At 39.3% G+C, this 21,402-nt stretch overlaps 1 protein-coding gene across 5 annotated transcripts in view; it reads right to left on the bottom strand.

Annotated features, from left to right (window-relative positions):
- cald1a (caldesmon 1a) overlaps positions 1–21,402 on the bottom strand; it is a 56,098-nt gene that overhangs the window by 27,940 nt on the left and 6,756 nt on the right. For 4 of the 5 annotated variants that reach the window (XR_010899707.1, XM_067428420.1, XM_067428419.1 and 1 more), the window contains exon 2: positions 1,519–1,613. Coding sequence is in view for 4 of the 5 variants with exons in the window: in XM_067428420.1 (XP_067284521.1) it covers positions 1,519–1,592 (74 nt within the window). In the remaining variant the exon portion in view is untranslated. Of the gene's footprint in view, positions 1–1,518; positions 1,614–2,095; positions 2,235–21,402 lie in introns of those variants that run through there. The other variant, XM_067428417.1, reaches the window with a different exon arrangement.

Here is a 21,402-nt window from a genome sequence, read left to right on the forward strand (position 1 = left end):
CTGGATAGCCTGTGATGCTACTTGGCAACTTTGATGCCCCGATACATAATGTTGCAGGGGTTCTCAATTGGATTTAGGTTTCGGGAACGTGAGGGTCAGTCAATGGCATCAATGCGTTCATCATCAAAAACTGCCAACACAGTCTAACCACATGAGGCTAGGCATTATCATGCACCAAGAGAAACCCAGGGCCCATTGCACCTAGACTGGATAAACCCAGCCCCATCTGCCAACAATTTGATTTCACACTGTATCTCAGGCTGGAAAACTACAAATTTGCGGGGACCAATCAAAAACCGGCTTATTCACCAGAGAACGGGGCACCAATGGCGGACTTAAATTATGATCTGGAATGATCTGGAAAATGCAATCGAGTTGCACGGTGCTGAGCAGTGAGCACAGGTCCCAATAGAGTACTACACTAGGACTAAAGGATGTCAAGCTCTCATGCCACCCTCATGAAATCTGTTTCTGACAGTTTGGTCAGAAACATGCACAACAGAAGCCTTCTGAAAGTAATTTACAAAAATATGTTCTCACAGCTTGTTCTCGACACATCACCTGAGCAGAACTTTTTTCTTGCAGGTGTCCGAGAACTATTGTGTGAATGATCATACATTTAAAGTGGGCGGGGTTAATGCGGAGAAACGCAGATGTTCGGCACCTGCTTTTCTCGAGAAGTATGGAATGTACTGGCAAGAATGAACTTTGTTCTTGCCACCTCGAGAAAACAAACAAATTTCTTTGTTCTTGCAGAGTATGTTCCAAGCTTAAGGAGAGAACAATTGTTTATGGCCACCACCTGAAAAATCATTCCTTTTTGGTTGCTGTCATCTCTCCATCTTTAATTTGCACCAAAAGAGGTGAAACTGATTCACAATCATCCTAACTGGACTGATTGGTATCCCTGAAGTTTAAATGACTTGGTGTTATACTATGATGATTAAGCGTTCCCTTAAATTATTTTTTGAGCAGTGTAGGCATGGATGCTATCTAAATGTCAGCAAGTCTGAATAGAATATGAAAATATAGACTGATAACATATTAAAATAATATTGATATTCAATATTCAAATAATATTGAGTTGATATTCAATATTCAAATAGAGTTAATATTCAAAAATAAATTACATTCCAAAGGATGGAAACATAGCTACTGTTGGCTGTCAGTACATGAAAAAGATCATCAACATTCTTGGTGTTTTTGATAAAAGAGAATCAAATAGTAACTGTTTTTGGGCAAACCATCTCTTAAAACTGAGTGCAAAAAAAGATCCTGGAACAGAAATGTTGAAAACACATTAAAAAGCATTTTTAAATCTTGCATGATTGCTCAAAGACACAGAGCAGTCATACAATTTGCAAGCTGTCATGTTTTAGCAAGGTGAACAATTTTTAAAAGCGGTGGCTGTGCAATCAATCTGGTGATCTCAACTCCATTACCAGCCTTCGTTTTACGGGGCAAAGCGGCTGAACAGTTTGCGAGAAAGAGCGAGAGCATTACTGACGCCCCGGTTACCTCTCGGCTTCTAGACGCATCTCCTCCCGTTTCTGTCTTCTGAGCTCCCTGCGCCGTTCGAAATCATCATCCATGCTTCAATCCTGAGAATGACCCTGGAAAACAACAGAACATGTGTGTCCTTTAGTCTCACGCATGAACCTTATATAAACTCACAGATTCCGCTCCGTTACTGAATATGGTTAAGTATGTCTGGATTCCACAGCTGCTGTAAGTATTTGGTTAACCTTTTCACAAAAATCACGCATTCCCATATGTAAGACATTTACAGACGATCTTTTCTCAGCTCGACATCAAACAGATCACAAGTTTGTTTTCATAATACAAAATGGAAATTGTGGAAGCGGGAGAGAGACAGAGAGAGAGTAGAATGAAGAAAAAAAGAGAGAGGCAGAGAGAGAATGGGTGAGGAAAGGATGTTAGCACAGGATGTCCACTCAGTCAAGCAGAAAGACTCTGACTAAATATACTGCAGGGCACATAGCGGAGGAACTGAGCCCACCCAGGAGATATAGCACTGCTGTCATTAATCTCAGCACTGTGCCACTTCAGATGGACCATTTCGAGACCGCCCTACCTTCACTTTAGTGATGATGACCTCTGGAACATTTTAGCTTTCAAAACAGTAGAAATTCACTCTCTCTTGTCTCGATAACACTCCAACTCGAAGAGTGTTTCAGGCTTTCTCTTTCGTTGCAGCTGGGCCAAAGCCGGCCTCTTCCTTTCCCATTTTTTTTTCACCCTCCCTACTTTCCTCCATTTTTCTCCCTCCCATTATGGTGCAAACTCACAATCACGGCCAATGGGTCTGCTCTGCCTCCTCCCTCTCTCCCCCTTTTCCTCTCTCTCTCTCTCTCTCTCTCTCTCTCTCTCTCTCTCTCTCTCTCTCTCTCTCTCTCTCTCTCTCTCTCTCTCTCTCTCTCTCTCTCTCTCTCTCTCTCTCTCTCTCTGACACTGTCCCTCTCTTGCTCTTTCCCTTCCCAACTCCCAATTATTGCCCATTCCATTCCATTCCTTTCCCTTTTTTCTTGTTCCCTCCCTCTAATTTGTGATCACAGCACTGCTTGCAGATCTGCTTTTGGAAAGCATGTTTAAAAACACTCTTGCAGACTTCTTGCTTGATATTGTAGATTTTAAAGTAGTTAGCTACATAACAAATTGCTAATAACTACACTGAAGCATTAGTTTTTCAAGCTAAAACAGAAAATAAGTAGAAAATAACTGAAAATCACTTAATTAGAGTTGGGTCAGGGCAACCAGAACCCAAAATACATTAGCAGAGCTACCATTTACTGTGAAATATGATATTTTTTTATTGCACTAAAGCGAAAGAGAAAAAAATATGACAAATAGAAATACAACAGTCTAGTTTGAATAGAAAAATAAGAATTATTAATACAGTTGTAATTGAATGTTATTAAAATGTTGATTTTATGAAATTTTATATTTTCAATCTCAAACTATTTTTTAAAAGTCAATTAACATTTCACTTAGGGTGACAGTTTCAAACTAGAATTTACACAAAATACAAGTGGAAATAGCCTTTAACAGAATATTTGCTTTAAAAAGGCATAACAATGTCACTGCAACATTTTTTAACCACTTTACATGAACGACCCAGCAAAAATGCTACTTGATTGTAATCAAGAATTTTGCATTTTTTCTTGTGAGAAGTTTGACTTCTTGTTGGAAAGCCAACATGTTTTAGCATTATTTAACTGTCCTACTACTAAAAAAGCAACATCACTTATTAGTTCCTCAACACTGCTGGACATATACAAATATACACACACAAAGTGCGCAAGAAAAGAAAGAGGTTCTCAGACACAAGAGAACAGGAAACACTTCTCCTCCTAAACCCCTCCTCCATATTCACATTACGCTGAGAAAGAGAGAGAGAGAGAGAGAGAGAGAGAGAGAGAGAGAGAGAGAGAGAGAGAGAGAGAGAGAGAGAGAAAGAATGGACAAAACAAAAACAACAGCGGGAGAGGGAAAGCAAGGAATGTAAGTGAGAAACGGAGAGCAAGAGATCGAGCCGATCTTCCTTATCAGGCAGAACCGATGCGCTCGCATTCGCGAACCGCAGGAATGCTGTCTATCTTTAGCTGGATCTTCTGTTTGCAGGAGCATGGCTGCTCTTCATATCTGAACCCTTGAGCAAACAACACTGACTCAGCTCAATAAAACTGTCACAACTCTGTACGATCAACTCAAATTGAATCACGCTCTCGCAGCGATGACTACACACGCTGACCTCATGCACTAAATTTATGATTGAAATTCGGGTTGTGTTTGTGTTTTGGTGGCCTGGTGTGTACTAGCGCAGTGCACTAAAGGGGTAGCTGACAATAAGGCCCTGTCTTCAGAGAAAGAATGTAGAAACGGATTTGTCTCTTCCTTTCAAGGACCACCCGTGTGTGGCTACATCTAGCGTACAAGCCTCCTAGGCGTCCCTAGATTCAGTGTTGTTGCACTTTTTCTCCTCTTGACTGTTTCATAACGGAGGTCTGGCTTCCCCCAACAAGCAGGGAGACGACTCCCGTCTAGAGAGCACGCGCTGTAATGGCTCTAATAACACATTTACCTGGTAAATTACTATGTTCCTCGTAAGTATGGTGCTTAACCCTTCATCAAAGCTCATCACAGCAATGACCCATGGGAATGCAGTCTTAGAGCCTCCGTCTGTGATGTTCTCTAGGTCGTGAACGTACACACGGATGCCTGTGCCAAACCACACGAACGTTTCAGCTTTGGCTCTCTTTAAACTCTGCAGGGAAAAGGGAGCAACTAATGAAGAAAACTAAAAACTATAGCAGACAGGAAACTGTCCTTAATGTACATTAAATGGGATTTAAAATGATTTTGCTCAAATTACTTTTGAAAATACGTCAACATTGAAACATTTGCAAACTTTTGTATTTCTAAATAAAACAATGAGATTTTTTTCTTTTAAACAATTTGATTAAAGAATTTTTACAATTTGGAATAACGTGCACTGATGAATCATTAATGCTTCAAGTAATGTAGTGTAGCTTCACGGTTTGAAATGTAATCCACCTCTGACCGCAAGCAATTCCTCGTACCCGCTTTGCAGTAAAAAATAATTACAAACTCATTAATGTCAACACACTTAGCCTTAACAATCTACCATTAGTGAGGTGCTGGTAGTTCGCTGAGATAAATGTTGAGGTAAAGAGTGTTCTTTATAACCAGAGCCAAAGCTGATGTGATCCACAACCTCTCTGCCAAAAGGATTAAATAACTAAATGTTTGGATCTACCACCCACCATCTTTTGGACCTCAGCCACTCTGGACAACTTGAGAGAGACTAAATTTACGGCTCAAGAAAAGAGAGAGCGGACCGTTGCCAACATAAACCATCGCCCTTATTTGCATGTCTGTCAATATAGGTCCATTAACATCGACTGGCTTCGCTATCAGAGTTTATGCTAACACACTCTCCGTGGCCGCAGCGGGAGTCTGGCGTAGGAGGAGGATTTAGACCATCTTCTCTGGCCAAGATTTTAACAAATGGAGGAGCTGTGCAGACATGTTACATTAAAAAGCGTTTTACTGTAATGTGGTATATATTACCATGAAACAATGTGGTATTAAACACCAGATAAAATGACCTTTTTCCTACAGGAAGAAGTAAAGTAAATCTAGGTTTAACCATCAAAATGTCATGTCATTCACTTATATTGACTGCACAATTAGTTCATAATAGATAGATATTTATATTGTGCAGACAAAGCAAACAGGCAAATTGACAATTCCAAATGTACATTAACGTCAACATGAAATGGCTTTCACAACACAATCTTTATTATGATGTAGTTAAAGTATTGGATTTTGATGTGTGATTGGAAAGAAAAATCTCCAGGGTTAAATCAACACTGCTCAGAGTGTATTTGTTTCCACTCCACAGACAGTTAAAATAAAACTGAAGCTGTGTTAAAGTTAATGAGACAACGAAGAAATTAAGTGATAATTGACCATTAGTGATGAACACCTGATAATGAGCAGAATCACTGAAGGAAAGAGAAAAACAAGAATTACAATTGAGTTCAGCCATAGCCTTAGATGACATCAACTGAAGATAAAAGAAGACATTAAGGCCCCATCCACAAGGGGACGCGTTTAGCTGTATACGTATACATTTTGTACCGTATCAGCGTTTCGTCCACACGGATCCGGAAACGACAATCTTGTGTTTTCATGTGTACTGCCAATCAATATATTTTTTGAAACGGTGATGTCATCACACTATGTCCAGCACGGTGAAAGAGTTAAGGGATACAACTACGGGGACTTGGCATGCGCACATCAATGCACAGTACGCAGATATTTTTTTTAAACGAGAAAAAAAAGAAGATCGGATTGGGAAAGCTCTGGCTTTGTGTGGATGGGGCCTAAAGCTCTGAAGATCTCAGCAGAGGATTAAACAACTTCACAATTATTTTTCTACTACATACATTTTTATTGAGAATTAACAGAGGTTTTATGTTTTATGGAAATCATTTGGTCACCAATATGATAATCATTATGATGATCATTATGATGATCATTGTTTTATGCATCAGAACGTTTTCAATAAAGTTTTAAAGATTAAGTTCACTAATCTTATACTGACCAAAAGCAGTTATTTTTTATTAAATAAATTATTCATCAACATGAAATTCTTACCACAAATTAAACTTTGAATTTAGATTTCTTAATAATGGGGAAAAAATTATTTAGACACACAGACATCAAGAATCAGAATCTCAAATATATGAATCTCAATAATGCTGACATGTTATAAGTCACAGTGCATTATGGGAGCCACCCTATTATAAAACTCAGGTCTCCCAGCATGCATTGCAGCATGAAGCATATCACCATTGTTGAGAATCATATGTTGAATCTTGATGTCCATGTTTAAAATATTTTTTGTAATTTTCAAAAATAAAAATAAATCTAAATTCAAAATCTGATCTGTGGCAGCAAAAAATAAAAAATAAAATTCTACTAATTACCACGTTTGGTCAGTGAGGAGATTAGGAATTCATTCTGTTTCATTATGAAAACTATATCACCTGATTTGCTTCTGGCTTCCATTGTAACTAAGTACCAACACTGTACTTTAAAAAGCCAAGTCAAACTGCCCAACTAAAGGAAACACTAATCACCATAATGGTGACCAAACATTTTCCATAAAACATCAACATCTAAAACCTCTGTTAATTCTCAATAAGAGCTTCTGTAGACGTACAGTATGACAGGAAAAACTGTGAAGTTGTTTAATTCTCTGCTGAGATCTTCAGAGATTTAATGTCTTCTTTTATCTTCAGTTGATTTCATCAAAGGCTGTGGCTGAAGTTAATTGTAGTTCTTGTGTTTCTCTTTTCTTCAGTGATTCTGCTCGTTATCATCAGGTGTTCATCACTAATGGGCAATCATAACTTAATTGATCTCTTAATTACTATCTCATTAACTTTAACACAGCTTCAGTGTTATTTTAACTCTCCGTGGAGTGGGACCAAATACACTCTGAGCAGTGTTGATTTCATACTGGGGATTTTGCTGTGTGTGAAATACACTCACCTAAAGGATTATTAGGAACACCTGTTCAATTTCTCATTAATGAAATTATCTAAATCAACCAATCACATGGCAGTTGCTTCAATATATTTAGGGGTGTGGTCCTGGTCATGACAATCTCCTGAACTCCAAACTGAATGTCAGAATGGGAAAGAAAGGTGATTTAAGCAATTTTGAGCGTGGCATGGTTGTTGGGGCCAGATGGGCCGGTCTGAATCGGCTCAGTTACTGGGATTTTCAAGTACAATCATTTCTAGGGTTTACAAAGAATGGTGTGAAAAGGTAAAACATCCAATATGCGGTAGTCCTGTGGACAAAAATGCCTTGTTGATGCTCGAGGTCAGAGGAGAATGGGCCGATTGATTCAAGCTGATAGAAGAGCAACTTTGACTGAAATAACCACTCCTTACAACCGAGGTGTGCAGCAAAGCATTTGTGAAGCCACAACATGCACAACACGGATGGGCTACAACCGCAGAAGACCCCGCCGGGTACCACTCATCTCCACTACAAATAAGAAAAACAGGCTACAATTTGCACAAGCTCACCAAAATTGGACAGTCAAAGACTGGAAAAATGTTGCCTGGTCTGATGAGTCTCGATTTCTGAGACATTCAGATGGTAAAGTCATAATTTGGCGTAAATAGAATGAGAACATGGATCCATCATGCCCTGTAACCATTGTGCAGGCTGGTGGTGGTGGTGTAATGGTGTGAGGGATTTTTTCTTGACACACTTTAGACCCCTTAGAGCCAAATGGGCATCGTTTAAATGCAATAGCCAACCTGAGCATTGTTTCTGACCATGTCCATCCTTTTATGACCACCATGTACCCATCCTCTAAGGGCTGCTTCCAGCAGGATAATGCAACATGTCACAAAGCTTGAATCATTTCAAATTGGTTTCTTGAACATGAATATGAGTTCACTGTGCAAAAATGGCCCCAACAGTCACCAGATCTCAACCCAATAGAGCATCTTTGGGATGTGGTGGAATGGGAGCTTCGTGCCCTGGATGTGAATCCCACAAATCTCCATCAACTGCAATACGCTAGCCTATCAATATGGGCCAACATTTCTAAAGAATGCTTTCAGCACCTTGTTGAATCAATGCCACGTAGAATTAAGGCAGTTCTGAAGGCGAAAGGGGGTCAAACACAGTATTAGTATGGTGTTCCTAATAATCTTTTAGGTTAGGGTATAACAAATATTAAGAATGTAAATTTGGATTTCATGTTGACTAAGATCATGCAAGAATGGGTTACGTCACAAAGTTTAGCAGAAGTCAATGCTAAGGAAAAATGAATCATCAGAAAACGTTTCCAGTCGAAAAAAAGTGGGATGTTTTTTAGGTTGTTTGAGCAGGTGAACTGTAACCAAGTGCAGGATGGTATCCCAGAAATCTGCAGCGTCGGCAGCCTATCAGAGGCACACACACCTCACTCACCTGCCACCTCATTAAAAGGAGCTGAGGTATGCCAGCTATGTGCAGCCTGCTTTTCCATCTGGATTAACTGACAGTTGCACAAAAATGTCAATGAAAACTCAAATCTTTATTTATCATCCAGTAACACATGAATACTTGTCAGGCTATCACCAGACTGAGCTCAATTTAAGATTGAACATTGTATTTTCTACTGCAAAACAAGCATTATTCAAATGACTCTGTATGCAATTGGATAGTCCTTCAACCAATCAGACCACAAGAGGCGTGATCAACAGGCAACGACCCATTTCTTCTCTAGCCGTCATCATGTTCAACCCGCCAATAGTGCACCAGGTGTATTAGCCAGTGAAAAGTGTAACAGAAGCAGTAGAAATGAATGTACAGGTTTCCAGACTGAGTTGCAGATCAGGCTGGGTTTACCCAGTCTATATGAATACTACACAATAAAGTAATGTATTGATCTGTTTAATCATCAATATTCCTACTTGCCCTTAAAAATTAAACAAATACGCATTGTTAGAAATTCAAATATCCTAGTCACCAGTCACTGAGCAGACAATCTAATTATCATACTCTAAGAGTGCTATTCACTCAACAAACCACAGAGAAATAAAGAGATCAAAATGGGTGATCTGGGAATGCAGGTCTCTGTGAAATGAACCTGAGCTACGAGAATGAAATCCATACTGCTGCACAGTCAGTACACCTCTGTCTGTCTGCTTCAGTGATGACAAACCTACAGACCAAAGGCAGAATTATGGTTGCGTGTGCTCGCCGAGATGTGCAGGAAATTGAGAGCACCAATAAAAGTGACTGGAGGCCAGCCGAAGTTGTCCCATAAAGCCAGCTGAATGATTGGCCGGCACACGACCGCAGATCTCAGGACTGTGTCAGGACAGCAATGGCAGGGCTCCAGCACCAGGTCTGGTTCATGTACAATATACCAACAACTGTATGTGATGGGCCAACAATCCCCATTAACACATTTGTGTTAATGTGCTAAAGGTCAGACATCCTGCTGTTTCCAAGATTTTAAAGGGGAAAATTGAGGTTTGGTGCAGTTTTTCCTCTTCGAGTAATTAACAGCAAAACAAACAAACAAACAAAAAAACTATTACAATGAGTCTCTTTTAGCATTTTTATTAACCTGATTTTCTTCATATTGACCTCCCTAATAATAGCTAGAGTAAAAAGTAATTCATAACTAAAGATTGTGGGGGTCTTAGAAGTATAATTTTACATATATGTTCAACATCCTTTTTAAACAACATTTAACCACAAAATGTAGATTAAAAGTTAGTCAGAATGCATTCTGGGCTATAAATATATGCTTATATCTTAGCTAGTAGCAAATTTTAGTTAGTGTCAGTAACCAACAAATCTTTGTATTTAAAAGACAATTTGGGCTTTGTAAAACAAACTTCAACAGACCGTAAGCTGGAATTATGAGGGGAGGTCTTTAAAAACATCAACCCCATTTCTAAGTCAGTGTTTAATTTACACACTGATGCTATTGTTAACAAAAGCAGAGCAATTGTACTCTATTTTATGGTGATTTCAAGTATATCAGCCACAAGTAAATAAACCAAAAGCCCAATCAAAATTTGAAACCTGGGATAAAAATACGGAACCTGCAAATTTGGAGTTTTTCCATTGGGTAATGCCACCTGAATCTTTATGGACAGTAAGCTGTAATATGCACAAATGCTGGTTTGATTACTTTGGCTTATTCAAGATCGATTCCACGTAACCAAAAGCTCAGTTTGGACTCTCTGATGCATCAACACATTTATGGCTCTAGGGCCTAAGAAACAGAATAAATGAGAGATTAAGTAAGAAAAGACATGGAGAGAGACATAGACAGAGCGAGAAAAAGAGCAGGATGTCCCGCTATAAATCTAGTAGATATTTTGGCAGGAAGAGCAGCAACTGCTTTTCATGGCTGTCACTGGAAAAAGAAGCTCTGAAAAGTATAAGAGAAATTTGGTTGGTATACAACCTAGCAAAGCTAGGTTTGAAAAGATCTGACTAAATTTGTTGCTCATAAATAATCTCACGCAAAGTAAAATTTTCAATAGCATGGGTAATCAAAAGGTTTTGCTTTTACATCCACAGCACACAAATGGTGAAATGCATGAATTATATCTATATACCTTATATTAAATGTAAGCATCTACCAAATAAACATAAATGCAATAAAGATAAATGTACAGTTAGCAAGTCATCATCACAAAATAAACCCTATCAGGGTGATACCAGACACCACAGCTTTGTGTCTACATTTTAATAACCACATCAGGGTTTATTTTGTGATGATGACACGCTGACTGTACATTATCCCTTTAAGATTTTAAAATTGGAGGGGTGGGATCAAAAATTCAAGCAAGGGCAAAAATAGGCCTCAGTCATTGAATTTCCACTTGAGGTTTGGAATAGGAGATTCCTGCATTCCCAGACAATAGATTGCATTCCCCGACACGTCTCCATGTCCTCTGAATCATTCTAGGCCAGTTGGTCTACAGTTACCTGCTCAAACACCAAATATGTCATAAACCGCTCAATTACCAATAATGCCAAGCAATTACAGGCTCTGGGATACAGAGTAAATATCAATAGCTGTCATAAGAGTGCATTATAATATAAACATCTTACTGCTTGATTTATGATGTATGCAAAAAAGATATGGCATTTCCTCTTTTAAAATTACCTTAATAATATTCATTGAATATTTAACATTTTAGTGCTTTTTACAACCCATACTTTTTAAATAATTTCTTAATTGTATTCTAAAAAAAATAAAACGTTTTATATATATACAACTTATCTGTTCAATTTCTCATTAATGCAATTATCTAATCAACCAATCACAGTTGCTTCAATGCATTTAGGGGTGTGGTCCTGGTCAAGAAAATCTCCTGAACTCCTGAATGTCAGAATGGGAAAGAAAGGAATTAATTTGAGCAATTTTGAGCGTGGCATGGATGTTGGTGCCAGACGGGCTGGTCTGAGTATTTCACAATCTGCTCAGTTACTGGGATTTCCACGCACAACCATTTCTAGGGTTTACAAAGAATGGTGTGAAAAGGGAAAAACATCTAGTATGCGGCAGTCCTTTGGGCAAAAATGCCTTGTTGATGCTAGAGGTCAGAGAAGAATGGACCGACTGATTCAAGCTGATAGAAGAGCAACTCTGACAGAAATAACCACTCCTTACAACCGAGGTATGCAGAAAAGCATTTGTGAAGCCACAACACGCACAACCTTGAGGCGGATGGGCTACAGCAGCAGAAGACCCCACCGGGTACCACTCATCTCCACTACAAATAGGAAAAAGAGGCTACAATTTGCACAAGCTCACCAACATTGGACAGTTGAAGACTGGAAAAATGTTCCCTGGTCTGATGAGTCTCGATTTCTTTTGAGACATTCAGATGGTAGAGTCAGAATTTGGCGTAAACAGAATGAGAACATGGATCCATCATGCCTTGTAACCATTGTGCAGGCTGGTGGTGGTGGTGTAATGGTGTGGGGGATGTTTTCTTGGCACACTTTAGGCCCCTTAGTGCCAATTGGGCATCGTTTAAATGCCATGGCCTACCTGAGCATTGTTTCTGACCATGTCCATCCTTTTATGACCACAATGTACCCATCCTCTGATGGCTACTTCCAGCAGGATAATGCACCATGTCCCAAAGCTCGAATCATTTCAAACTGGTTTCTTGAACATGACAATGAGTTCACTGTACTAAAATGGCCCCAACAGTCACCAGATCTCAACCCAATAGAGCATCTTTGGGATGTGGTGGAACGGGAGCTTCGTGCCCTGGATGTGCATCCCACAAATCTCCATCAACTGCAATACGCTAGCCTATCAATATGGGCCAACATTTCTAAAGAATGCTTTCAGCACCTTGTTGAATCAATGCCACGTAGAAAGGTTTATTGTTCCTAATAAACCTTTAGGTTAATATATATATATATATATATATATATATATATATATATATATATATATATATATATATATATATATATAATATGTGTGTTCATAAAATGTGTAATATGTATATTATGTATAAAAATTTGGTTTGCAACATTGAAAATCAATCACACTAAATGTTCACATTTTCTTTCCAACACAAAGAAATGAACAAGAGAAATGTGAGCACATGGGTCTAAGATGTCGGAAAAATGTTTTGTTTCCGTGTTTGAATGGGCAATTTTCATAGGCATTAACTCATTAAACCCAGGGCCATTTATTTCCACAGAACAGCAGCTGTGGAAATGCATTTCAGGTGCAGAGAAGCTTTCATGCTATGCATTTTAAAATGCTGATTTTAAATGGCCCTCTCATGCACGTCCAAAGATCGCACCACTATCAGCCAGTATCGGCATGCAAGGTCTACCAAAAAAAAATAAAAATAGAGAGCAGGAGGGAAAAGGCCAAATTGAGATGCTTGTACGGCATCAAACGTCTGCTGCCTATTGGCATGGCTCCACATGACCAAATATGGTAGGAAAAAAGCTCTCTTTCCCGTAAGCAACACACACAAAAAAAGAAAAACCCAAGGGTTTCACATGCTGTGTAGACAGATAGAGCCCTCATATTCAAACACACTGACCACAGAGAGAGAGAGAGTGAAGGGAACTTCTATCTGCACTCCACAGAGCGAATGATAGTGCTAAGTGACGTCCGCGTAGCATCAAACAAATTTACTCACAGAAACAACAAAACATACCTAACATACTAGCAGTCCCAAACCACATTTGAAACCTCTTCTACACTATCCTCAACTTTCTAAGAAAAAAAATGAAACAACGGCACACAAGAAAAAAAGCTTTTCCCTCCTAGCATTTTTGTCCAAGATTGAGTGGTTTTAGCTTTGAGCTACGTCTCTTCTTACATAACTGTGAGAGACCAGAATGGAAAAAAAGATTATTGTCCAAATATCCAACGTTTCATCGACGAAAATGGCAGTGACAGAAAACGCATTGAACCTTTAAAGCAGAACGTATCACAGCGAGTCTTTGATGTGTGCTTCATGGTCTATGCTGCAAGTGATGCAAAATAAATGAAGCAAAACTAATTTAGCTTCCTTATCATGACATTTTTCATGACCTGTTCAAATCACAAAAGCATGCAATAAGATGCCTGCCAACACTTAAGTGTTTAAGCATTCATTCATCAAGGTTTGGATCTGATGAGCTCAGTGTTATGTCATCTTAGATACCTATAAAAGCGATTGTGTAGGCTAAGCTACATCATATGCTGACAATTGAGAAATCAAGGGCAATTGAGTTGCAAGGGAAATTAACTTATGCTTTACCTCACATCATTCAAAACCCCTATGCATTTTTTCCCTGGAACACTAAAGGAGATCTACTAAACACCAAATTGCCAAATATTAATTACATACTACATTTGACCTAACATGAGGGCCTAATTTAGGAAAAAGCTGCATTTAGCCACTCACTTTTTCTCTTATAATTAACATATCCCAGCACATTCTGTGCTGGACTCTCTTGTCAGCTTGCTGGAACATTTAATGGAACATAAAAATGTATTTCTCATTAAGCTAAAAAGTTCCCGATGTGTCTTGTAAAATGTGTCTATTGAATTGTGCTCACAAAAATGGCAACAGAACTGAACCAAAAAATATAGTTAAAACCACTTTTTAGTGGAGTGATTTAAGGCTCTGCTCAACACCACTAAGGGTAAAATATATTTTTGTGCCTTACATGGTAGCAATACAAGCCAAAAGCATGAAGCGTACACGCCATGTCATGGCTTCCACACAATACAACATGCTCCCCTCATCCTCCATCCTCAGAAACTTGCTTCTGTCATGTCATTTGTTTAAATATCTCCTAAGTCTCTGAACTGTGCAAAAACATACACTCCCTGAGGAGAGTTATTGGCACGGCTAGTGACATTTTTCCATTCAGTTTTCCATTCCATCAGTATTAATCTTCCTCAATGTGGTAGTTTTATAGTCCAGAAGTCAGACAATGGAATGTGCTCTTCTTTAGCGCATGAGATTTTATGAGAATTAATTGAGAATTTTCTGACAAATGAAGGGCGTTGCATTCCTCAGGAGAGATAGCAGCAATAAGATTATGCTTCAGGCTGGATGACCTCACTGGCAGGCATTACTCAAGGATGCACCATTTGGGAGTTTGAGAGGAGGAACCATATGTTGTGAGCAGACCCTCAGAACACAAGCTCTGACGTTTTAACAAACCTCGGTCACCGTAGAGTCTCAATTTCTGCTTCAAAATTGGTATTTAACAAAATGAAAGCATGGATCCATCCTGCCAAGTATCAACGATTCAGGCTGCTGCTGGTGGTGTAATGGTGTGGGGAATTTTTTTTTGGAAAACTGGTACCATTTTTGCATTATTTAAATGCCACAGCTTAAATATTGTTGCAGACCATTGCCCTTTAATGACCACAGTATACCCATCTTCTGATGGTTAACGTTCCATGTCACAAAAAAAACCCAAATCATCTCAAACTGGTTTCATGAACATGACAATGACTTCAGTAAAATCAAATGGCCTCCACAGTCTCCAGATCTCAATCCAATAGAGCAGCTTTGGGATATGGTGAAATGGTCTGTAGCTGACAAATCTGCTGCAACTACGAGAAGCTATCATGTCAATATGGAACAACATTTATGATTAATGTTTCCAGCACCTTGTTGAATCTATGGCACAAAGAATTAAGTGCACAGATATGCATGTTCTCAGCAAGAATATGTTGTATTATGTGACTCCATAGATGACACATTCTTGTGTGAGTGCAGAACCCTTTCCCGTGCCCCTCTCCTCTCTCTTCCAGTTACGCTACCAGATCTCCCCTCTTCTGTGCATATTTCTGCTGGCTGTTATTATTAGCATGGCTCCAGGCCAGCGTTGTCAGGGGCTGAGCGCTGTGTGGCCCCCACGGACACTTAAGAGACAGCAGCTTGAACTGTAAAGACGCAGGTATATCACGTATGCACACTGAACCTCAGTCATGGCCACGTCGTCACATATAAGACATTGCGTGGTAAATTCACCATGGCTATGTTTAGTGCCACAGGACTGTGCAGTTCGTTCAGGAAAACCTAAAAAAATCTCTTTCAATGTGGCTGTAACTGCCAGTTCCAAGAAAGATCTCTCTTTCTCTTTCTCTCTCTCTCTCTCAAACAAACACGCAGTCACTTATATTTACTCGGCTTTGGAAGACTTTGTAAGCTTTATGATAAATTCCTCTATTTTAGTCGAGTGAAATATTGCCACAGTTAAGCCTAGAAATGTTTGAGTGCAAGCGTTCCGTCATGCAGCTCAAGTCAATGTACCCTTCCACTCTGCAACAGTGCACAAACCTTTTAAGGAAAAAAAGTGCATAAATCATTACCTCAGAGTTCAACATAAAGGACTCCTGCTGCATAATCTTTACATTTACAAGAAAAACACAAATCTCAGGCAAGCATGAAATTGTAAATAATTGAATATTGGAGCTATGGGGCGGTTTCAAGTTGCTTGGTTGAGGGTCCCTCATCATCGCTAATAGCTGAACTGGAAATGAGATTACTACACAAACCCAAGCATCAATGGAGCCACTCCAAGAAGACATTGGGCCGCCGTCTCGCACACTTTTAACACACCTGTGCCCCACACAAGCACCCATTCAGAAGGCTGAGATTTGTTGTGTTGACATAGATCCTGAATGACTATTGCATTTCAGAAGTGCCCGGGCGACCACGACTCAATTCCCGATCATTAAGACCAACCTGGACTAATGGAGGCCCGTTATTATCCGCGGTGGTCTGGCAGACGCCTGTCACAGACTTGAGTGGCATTGGAGCCACACAACACACACACACACACACAGCAGACTGTCAGACGTGATCGCAACAAGTGCCCATTGTTCTTGTTACTGAGGCCGTGTTCATTAAAGCAAACCTTAATGAGGTCTGCCAGTCTAACACACACACACACACACACACACACACACACACACACACACACACACACACACACACACACACACACACACACACACACACACACACACACACACACACACACACACACACACACACACACTAAGACCTCCATCACGAGAACCTCTCACGTATTTCATCTTTCAAAAAGACACACACAACTGCTTTAACCTACTTTTAAAGACATGTTTAACTGCGCAGTGCGTCAGTAATTAACAATAATGAGTCTGTAATTACGGTTGACTGTCAATTTGCACCCCCGTTTTGTTTGCATCAGGACTGAATGTAATAAACAAAGGGTATGCTTACTGGCTGCTGCTATTATTTTGGTCTCTCAGCATCAGCAAATGATAATTTCCCCCAATTTGGTTGTTGAAAGTGTTCCAGAATATATTGAGCTGTCCTGCTGTAAACGGTCTACATAGGTAACTGCTTTTTAAGGCAACCTAACTGAAATGTAACCTCATTAGTGGCTAACTCCAATTAAGTTATATGTTAGCATGTTGCTATGCTAAGAGCAAACAACATCCATTTTTAATTTTTGATATTGATTGATATATTTCATCATGCCATCTTGGAGCCTGTCAGAGTACATTAGAACCCTTTCCACAAAGGAGGCTATGCAATAGAATTATTATCCAACTTAAAATTTGGTCAAAAAACTATGGTTTTTGCATTGTGAATGCACCTTTGACACTTCTGATGCTGTCTGGCAAGGTTTCAGAAAAGAGTAATTGAAATAAAACCACATAAGTGAGCAACATAGAGTATCACATAAATAGCATTCAAATCACTGCATCCAATTTACCTGGCTATACTGCTATAGAAGTATTCTTTTTGTGAAGAAAAAGAAGATACTTTTGTGTGTGAAGAAGAGGAAGCAATTTTGGAACATGCTATCACGTCATGATTGCATCTATAACCGATTATTAAATTACTCATACCCCTTTATCTAAATCTCTTTAAACCACTGATCTTCGATGTTCGCAGTTTTGTAGTTCTGCACTGATTCCTCCTCCAAAACCAATACATTGTGGGCAATATTAGCTGTTAGAGCCATGGATCTACACTGCAAATTACCATCCAAATAAAAGATCAATCGAATACTCATTTCAACATAGTACAATTTGAGTCACACTAATTCTAATTTCGAATACCATTTAGGATTTAGACACATTCCATTAAAGATGTAATGATACTCTGCTAAGCATTCAATTTTTATAAACAGCATTGTTTTTTATCAGTTAATTTTGTTGTTAATAAATTATTTTTTACTTTTTTTATACAAAACTAGTTTATGCAACTGCCTTAGTTCCTCTTGAAGAACATAGGTAATGCTGCCTTAGAATTTGGTCAAAACGTGATATCTCAGCAACATTATGCTCCTTTTGGAACAGCTTTAACATTGTGTGCACACCTTAAGATTCTGTCTAGGTAGGCAGCTAACTAGGGTTTGGAACAGAGCTGTTACACAACTAATGCAAATTATTTACTGTAAATAAAATACATATTTTTTCTAGTACTGCCTATGAATTACATTATGTCCATTCTGAATTCATTTATGAATTATTGTGATATGCATCAAATACATTCCATGCCCTTTCTGTTCACTTAGAATCACTAGCCCTGCAAAGAACAGCAGGCAAGCACCTCCACTCGTTTGGACTGCAACTGAAGGGTAATAAAATTTTCTTTAAGAAAGCCAGACCTGAGATGTTTATTAATAGCATGAGCGATTGTAATGGGGAATCATTTATAACACATTTCTTATGAGGTAAGAGTCTCTCGAATGCCAGTTCCTCTCTGCACAGAGCATTGCTGATTAAAACTCTCACCATGAGAGCGCATTTCTGCGTCTGACTTACTGCCAGGCAACGAGAAAGGGCCAATCAAGAAATTATCTAATTCCGCAGTGCCTCTCAGCTTACAAATACAAACCGAGCCAGCCCCTATACTGCAAATGATTGTATAGTTCCACTTATGTAAAGGCTTCAGGACGCATTTCATTTAGCATGCGCAGGTAAATACACATTCGTAGAGGGAATCCTGAGTGACAGCCACACCGGCTGCTTTGATCTCAGGCTTTAATCAGCTTTAATTGGCTCTCTCAGAAGGATGCAATGACATGTGAAGTGGAAAGAAAAAGGAGGTGAGGGTGCGTGTGTGTGCCTCTGCCTTGCATTCCTGAGGATTCTTCTGAGGCGAGTGTGCTGGTACGTAAATATGCTTCTGATTAAAAGGAAAGAGTTCACTCCATAAAGGCACTCTTAAACAATTACCAGTGCTACCATTACCAGACGCACACATAAAGACTAAGGTCTATTAAAGAATTAACAAACAGAGGCTATGTCTACATTAATCTACATTAAACTTATTATTAGCATGGCTCCAGGCCAGTGTTGTCAGGGGCTGAGCGCTGTGTGGCCCATCCGGACACTTATGAGACAGCAGCTTGAACAGTAAAGACGCAGGTATATCACGTATGCACACTGAACCTCAGTCATGGCCACGTCGTCACATATAAGACATTGCGTGGTAAATTCACCATGGCTATGTTTAGTGCCACAGGACTGTGCAGTTTGTTTGCATTCGTCTACATTAATCTAGAATCTGAATACATTTGAAAACAACTTTTTTATTTCAAAATGCTCTCTGTCCACACTGTTTCGACCGAAATGTCCAAAAACGCAAAAAAAGTATCTTACTGTGCATACGTAAAATCTAATAAAAGCTCACTGAGATGATACATAGAGACCAGACAAAGTTTTCAGGCTATTCTTCTGGCACAACCATTTTATTGGTAAAATATCTCACTACTAAAATGTGCCCAGGTCACACTCCAAAACCATTCCGGGTATGGTCTAAAACGCAATTACCCTCGCGCGTTGAGGCAGGACAGCAGCTGCAAGTCAATTTTCTGTCATCTTTGCAAGAATGTAACATGAAGATTCTACTAAAGTAACATTTATTGGTAACACTATTTTACAGTGCCCTTGTTGACATGTAGTTACTGTAATAACTATAAATTATGCATAATTGCACGCAACTAATCCTAAACCAAACCCCAGTCCAAGCTCTAACCCTAGTTAATAATTATTACACAGTACTTAAATGCATAATGACACTGTAACACAGACACTGTAAAATAAAGTGAAACCCATTTATCTTTAGCAACTGTGAAAGTAAATAACACACAGCAGACACACACCGGGTATATATCTATCGGTATAATATGCATCACAAATAGCTCTGTTTTCACAGTCCAAACAACAAATTGACTTCCAATTGAACCGCTTGGGAGAGTGTCTTCAAAAATCTTTGCAGTTTTCACAGGACAAAAAAATAACTGTCATAGTTTGGACAGTGAGGCCAAAACATATTGTATCCGGATTAGCCATAGCCAGAGAATGAAGACTAGCATTGGATCATACCACAGAGGTATTTGGGGGATTTAGCTTTTTCAGTTTTTTTTGTGGTTCATTTCAACATCATCAGTCAGTTTTTGTCTTTGGCAGCCCGTATAGGTCATCTGTTACTTGATACCACTCAACTTCATCATGCTAGCAGCAACATTATCTCACAAGATTGGCTTTTTCTTTGACCCAGCTTGGTTAGCGAGAAGTACACATGTACGATCTGACCATGTAAGGCTTAAAGAGCACAAAGCGAGCCGGCAAAGAGAAGCATGCTTGTTTTCTTAGGTCAGGAGGTCAGGAGAGTTTGACTAGCAGCTCGCTAAAGCACTCCTTACCTCAGCAGAATTGGCATTCGTCAAATCACCGCTCACTGGCTCTCCCTCAACACCTTTATGGGAGTGCTGGCGCATATTCGCACTCACAACACAGGCCCTTGCTTAGCCGCTACATCAACATGACCTCATGCTAGAGTCAACGTCAATTTTCATGCGTTCTTTCGCTTCTGCATCATGGCTAGACCCCAAATATGTCCCCTAATTCTTAATTTCCCTCTTATGGATTTATTTCTGATGGAATACGTAGGATATCTCTTGATTAGCTTTGTTTGTTTAATGGGCTTTTGGTTGGCCGAGGCAGAGGACAGGGAAAATGGCCTTGTTGAGACATTTCCTGTGCATGTTTTTGCAGATGAAAATCAGCTCAATGAAAAAAAAGGCTCAGATCGGCTGCACGTTACTATTGTGGTAACTCGACATCACATGTTCTTTGAAAGATGTCATATGACATGAGATGTAAGAATGATATGAAAATTGGAGGGGTGGGGGGGAGGCGGGGGTCAGCTTTGGTTATGAGTGTGTAAAATTAGGCTATCACGGCAAGTCAGGCAAAATCGAGAAGGGGATCTAATTGCAGCAAATTTTATTTGTTAAACAAAAATAAAGAAGATATTCCACAACGAAGAAGATCACAGAAAAAAAACATGTGGCAGCATAAACAACACAAGAGAAAAACTGAACAAACCGAGGCCTATATACACACATGAGAAAACACGAAAGAAACAAAGTAACTAATTAAACACAGGTGTGACATGAGAGAAATCCAAAACCATGGTAACTAGTGAACACAACTTACAGGATATCAACTCAAACAATGAACAATGACAGAGACAAACCAACTCAAACTCGTTGCCTACAGAAACAGAGCAAACGAAACAACCCTGACATTTATACATAACTATTAAATTATTTATAGATAGTCATAATAGGCATAATTGCCACTTACCACTTGCATGTAACATTCCTGTAGCTTAAAAGTCTAGCAAGAACTGATAACATGTACACCTCCCAAATGCATAAAGGTACAGCTGTCCAATGACAATGCTGCTTGATCTTAAACGGATAGTTCATCCAAAAGTGAGAATTCTATCATCATTTACCCTCATGCAGATC

This window comes from Pseudorasbora parva, chromosome 20 (genome assembly GCF_024679245.1).
Source record: "Pseudorasbora parva isolate DD20220531a chromosome 20, ASM2467924v1, whole genome shotgun sequence".
Taxonomy (NCBI): domain Eukaryota; kingdom Metazoa; phylum Chordata; class Actinopteri; order Cypriniformes; family Gobionidae; genus Pseudorasbora; species Pseudorasbora parva.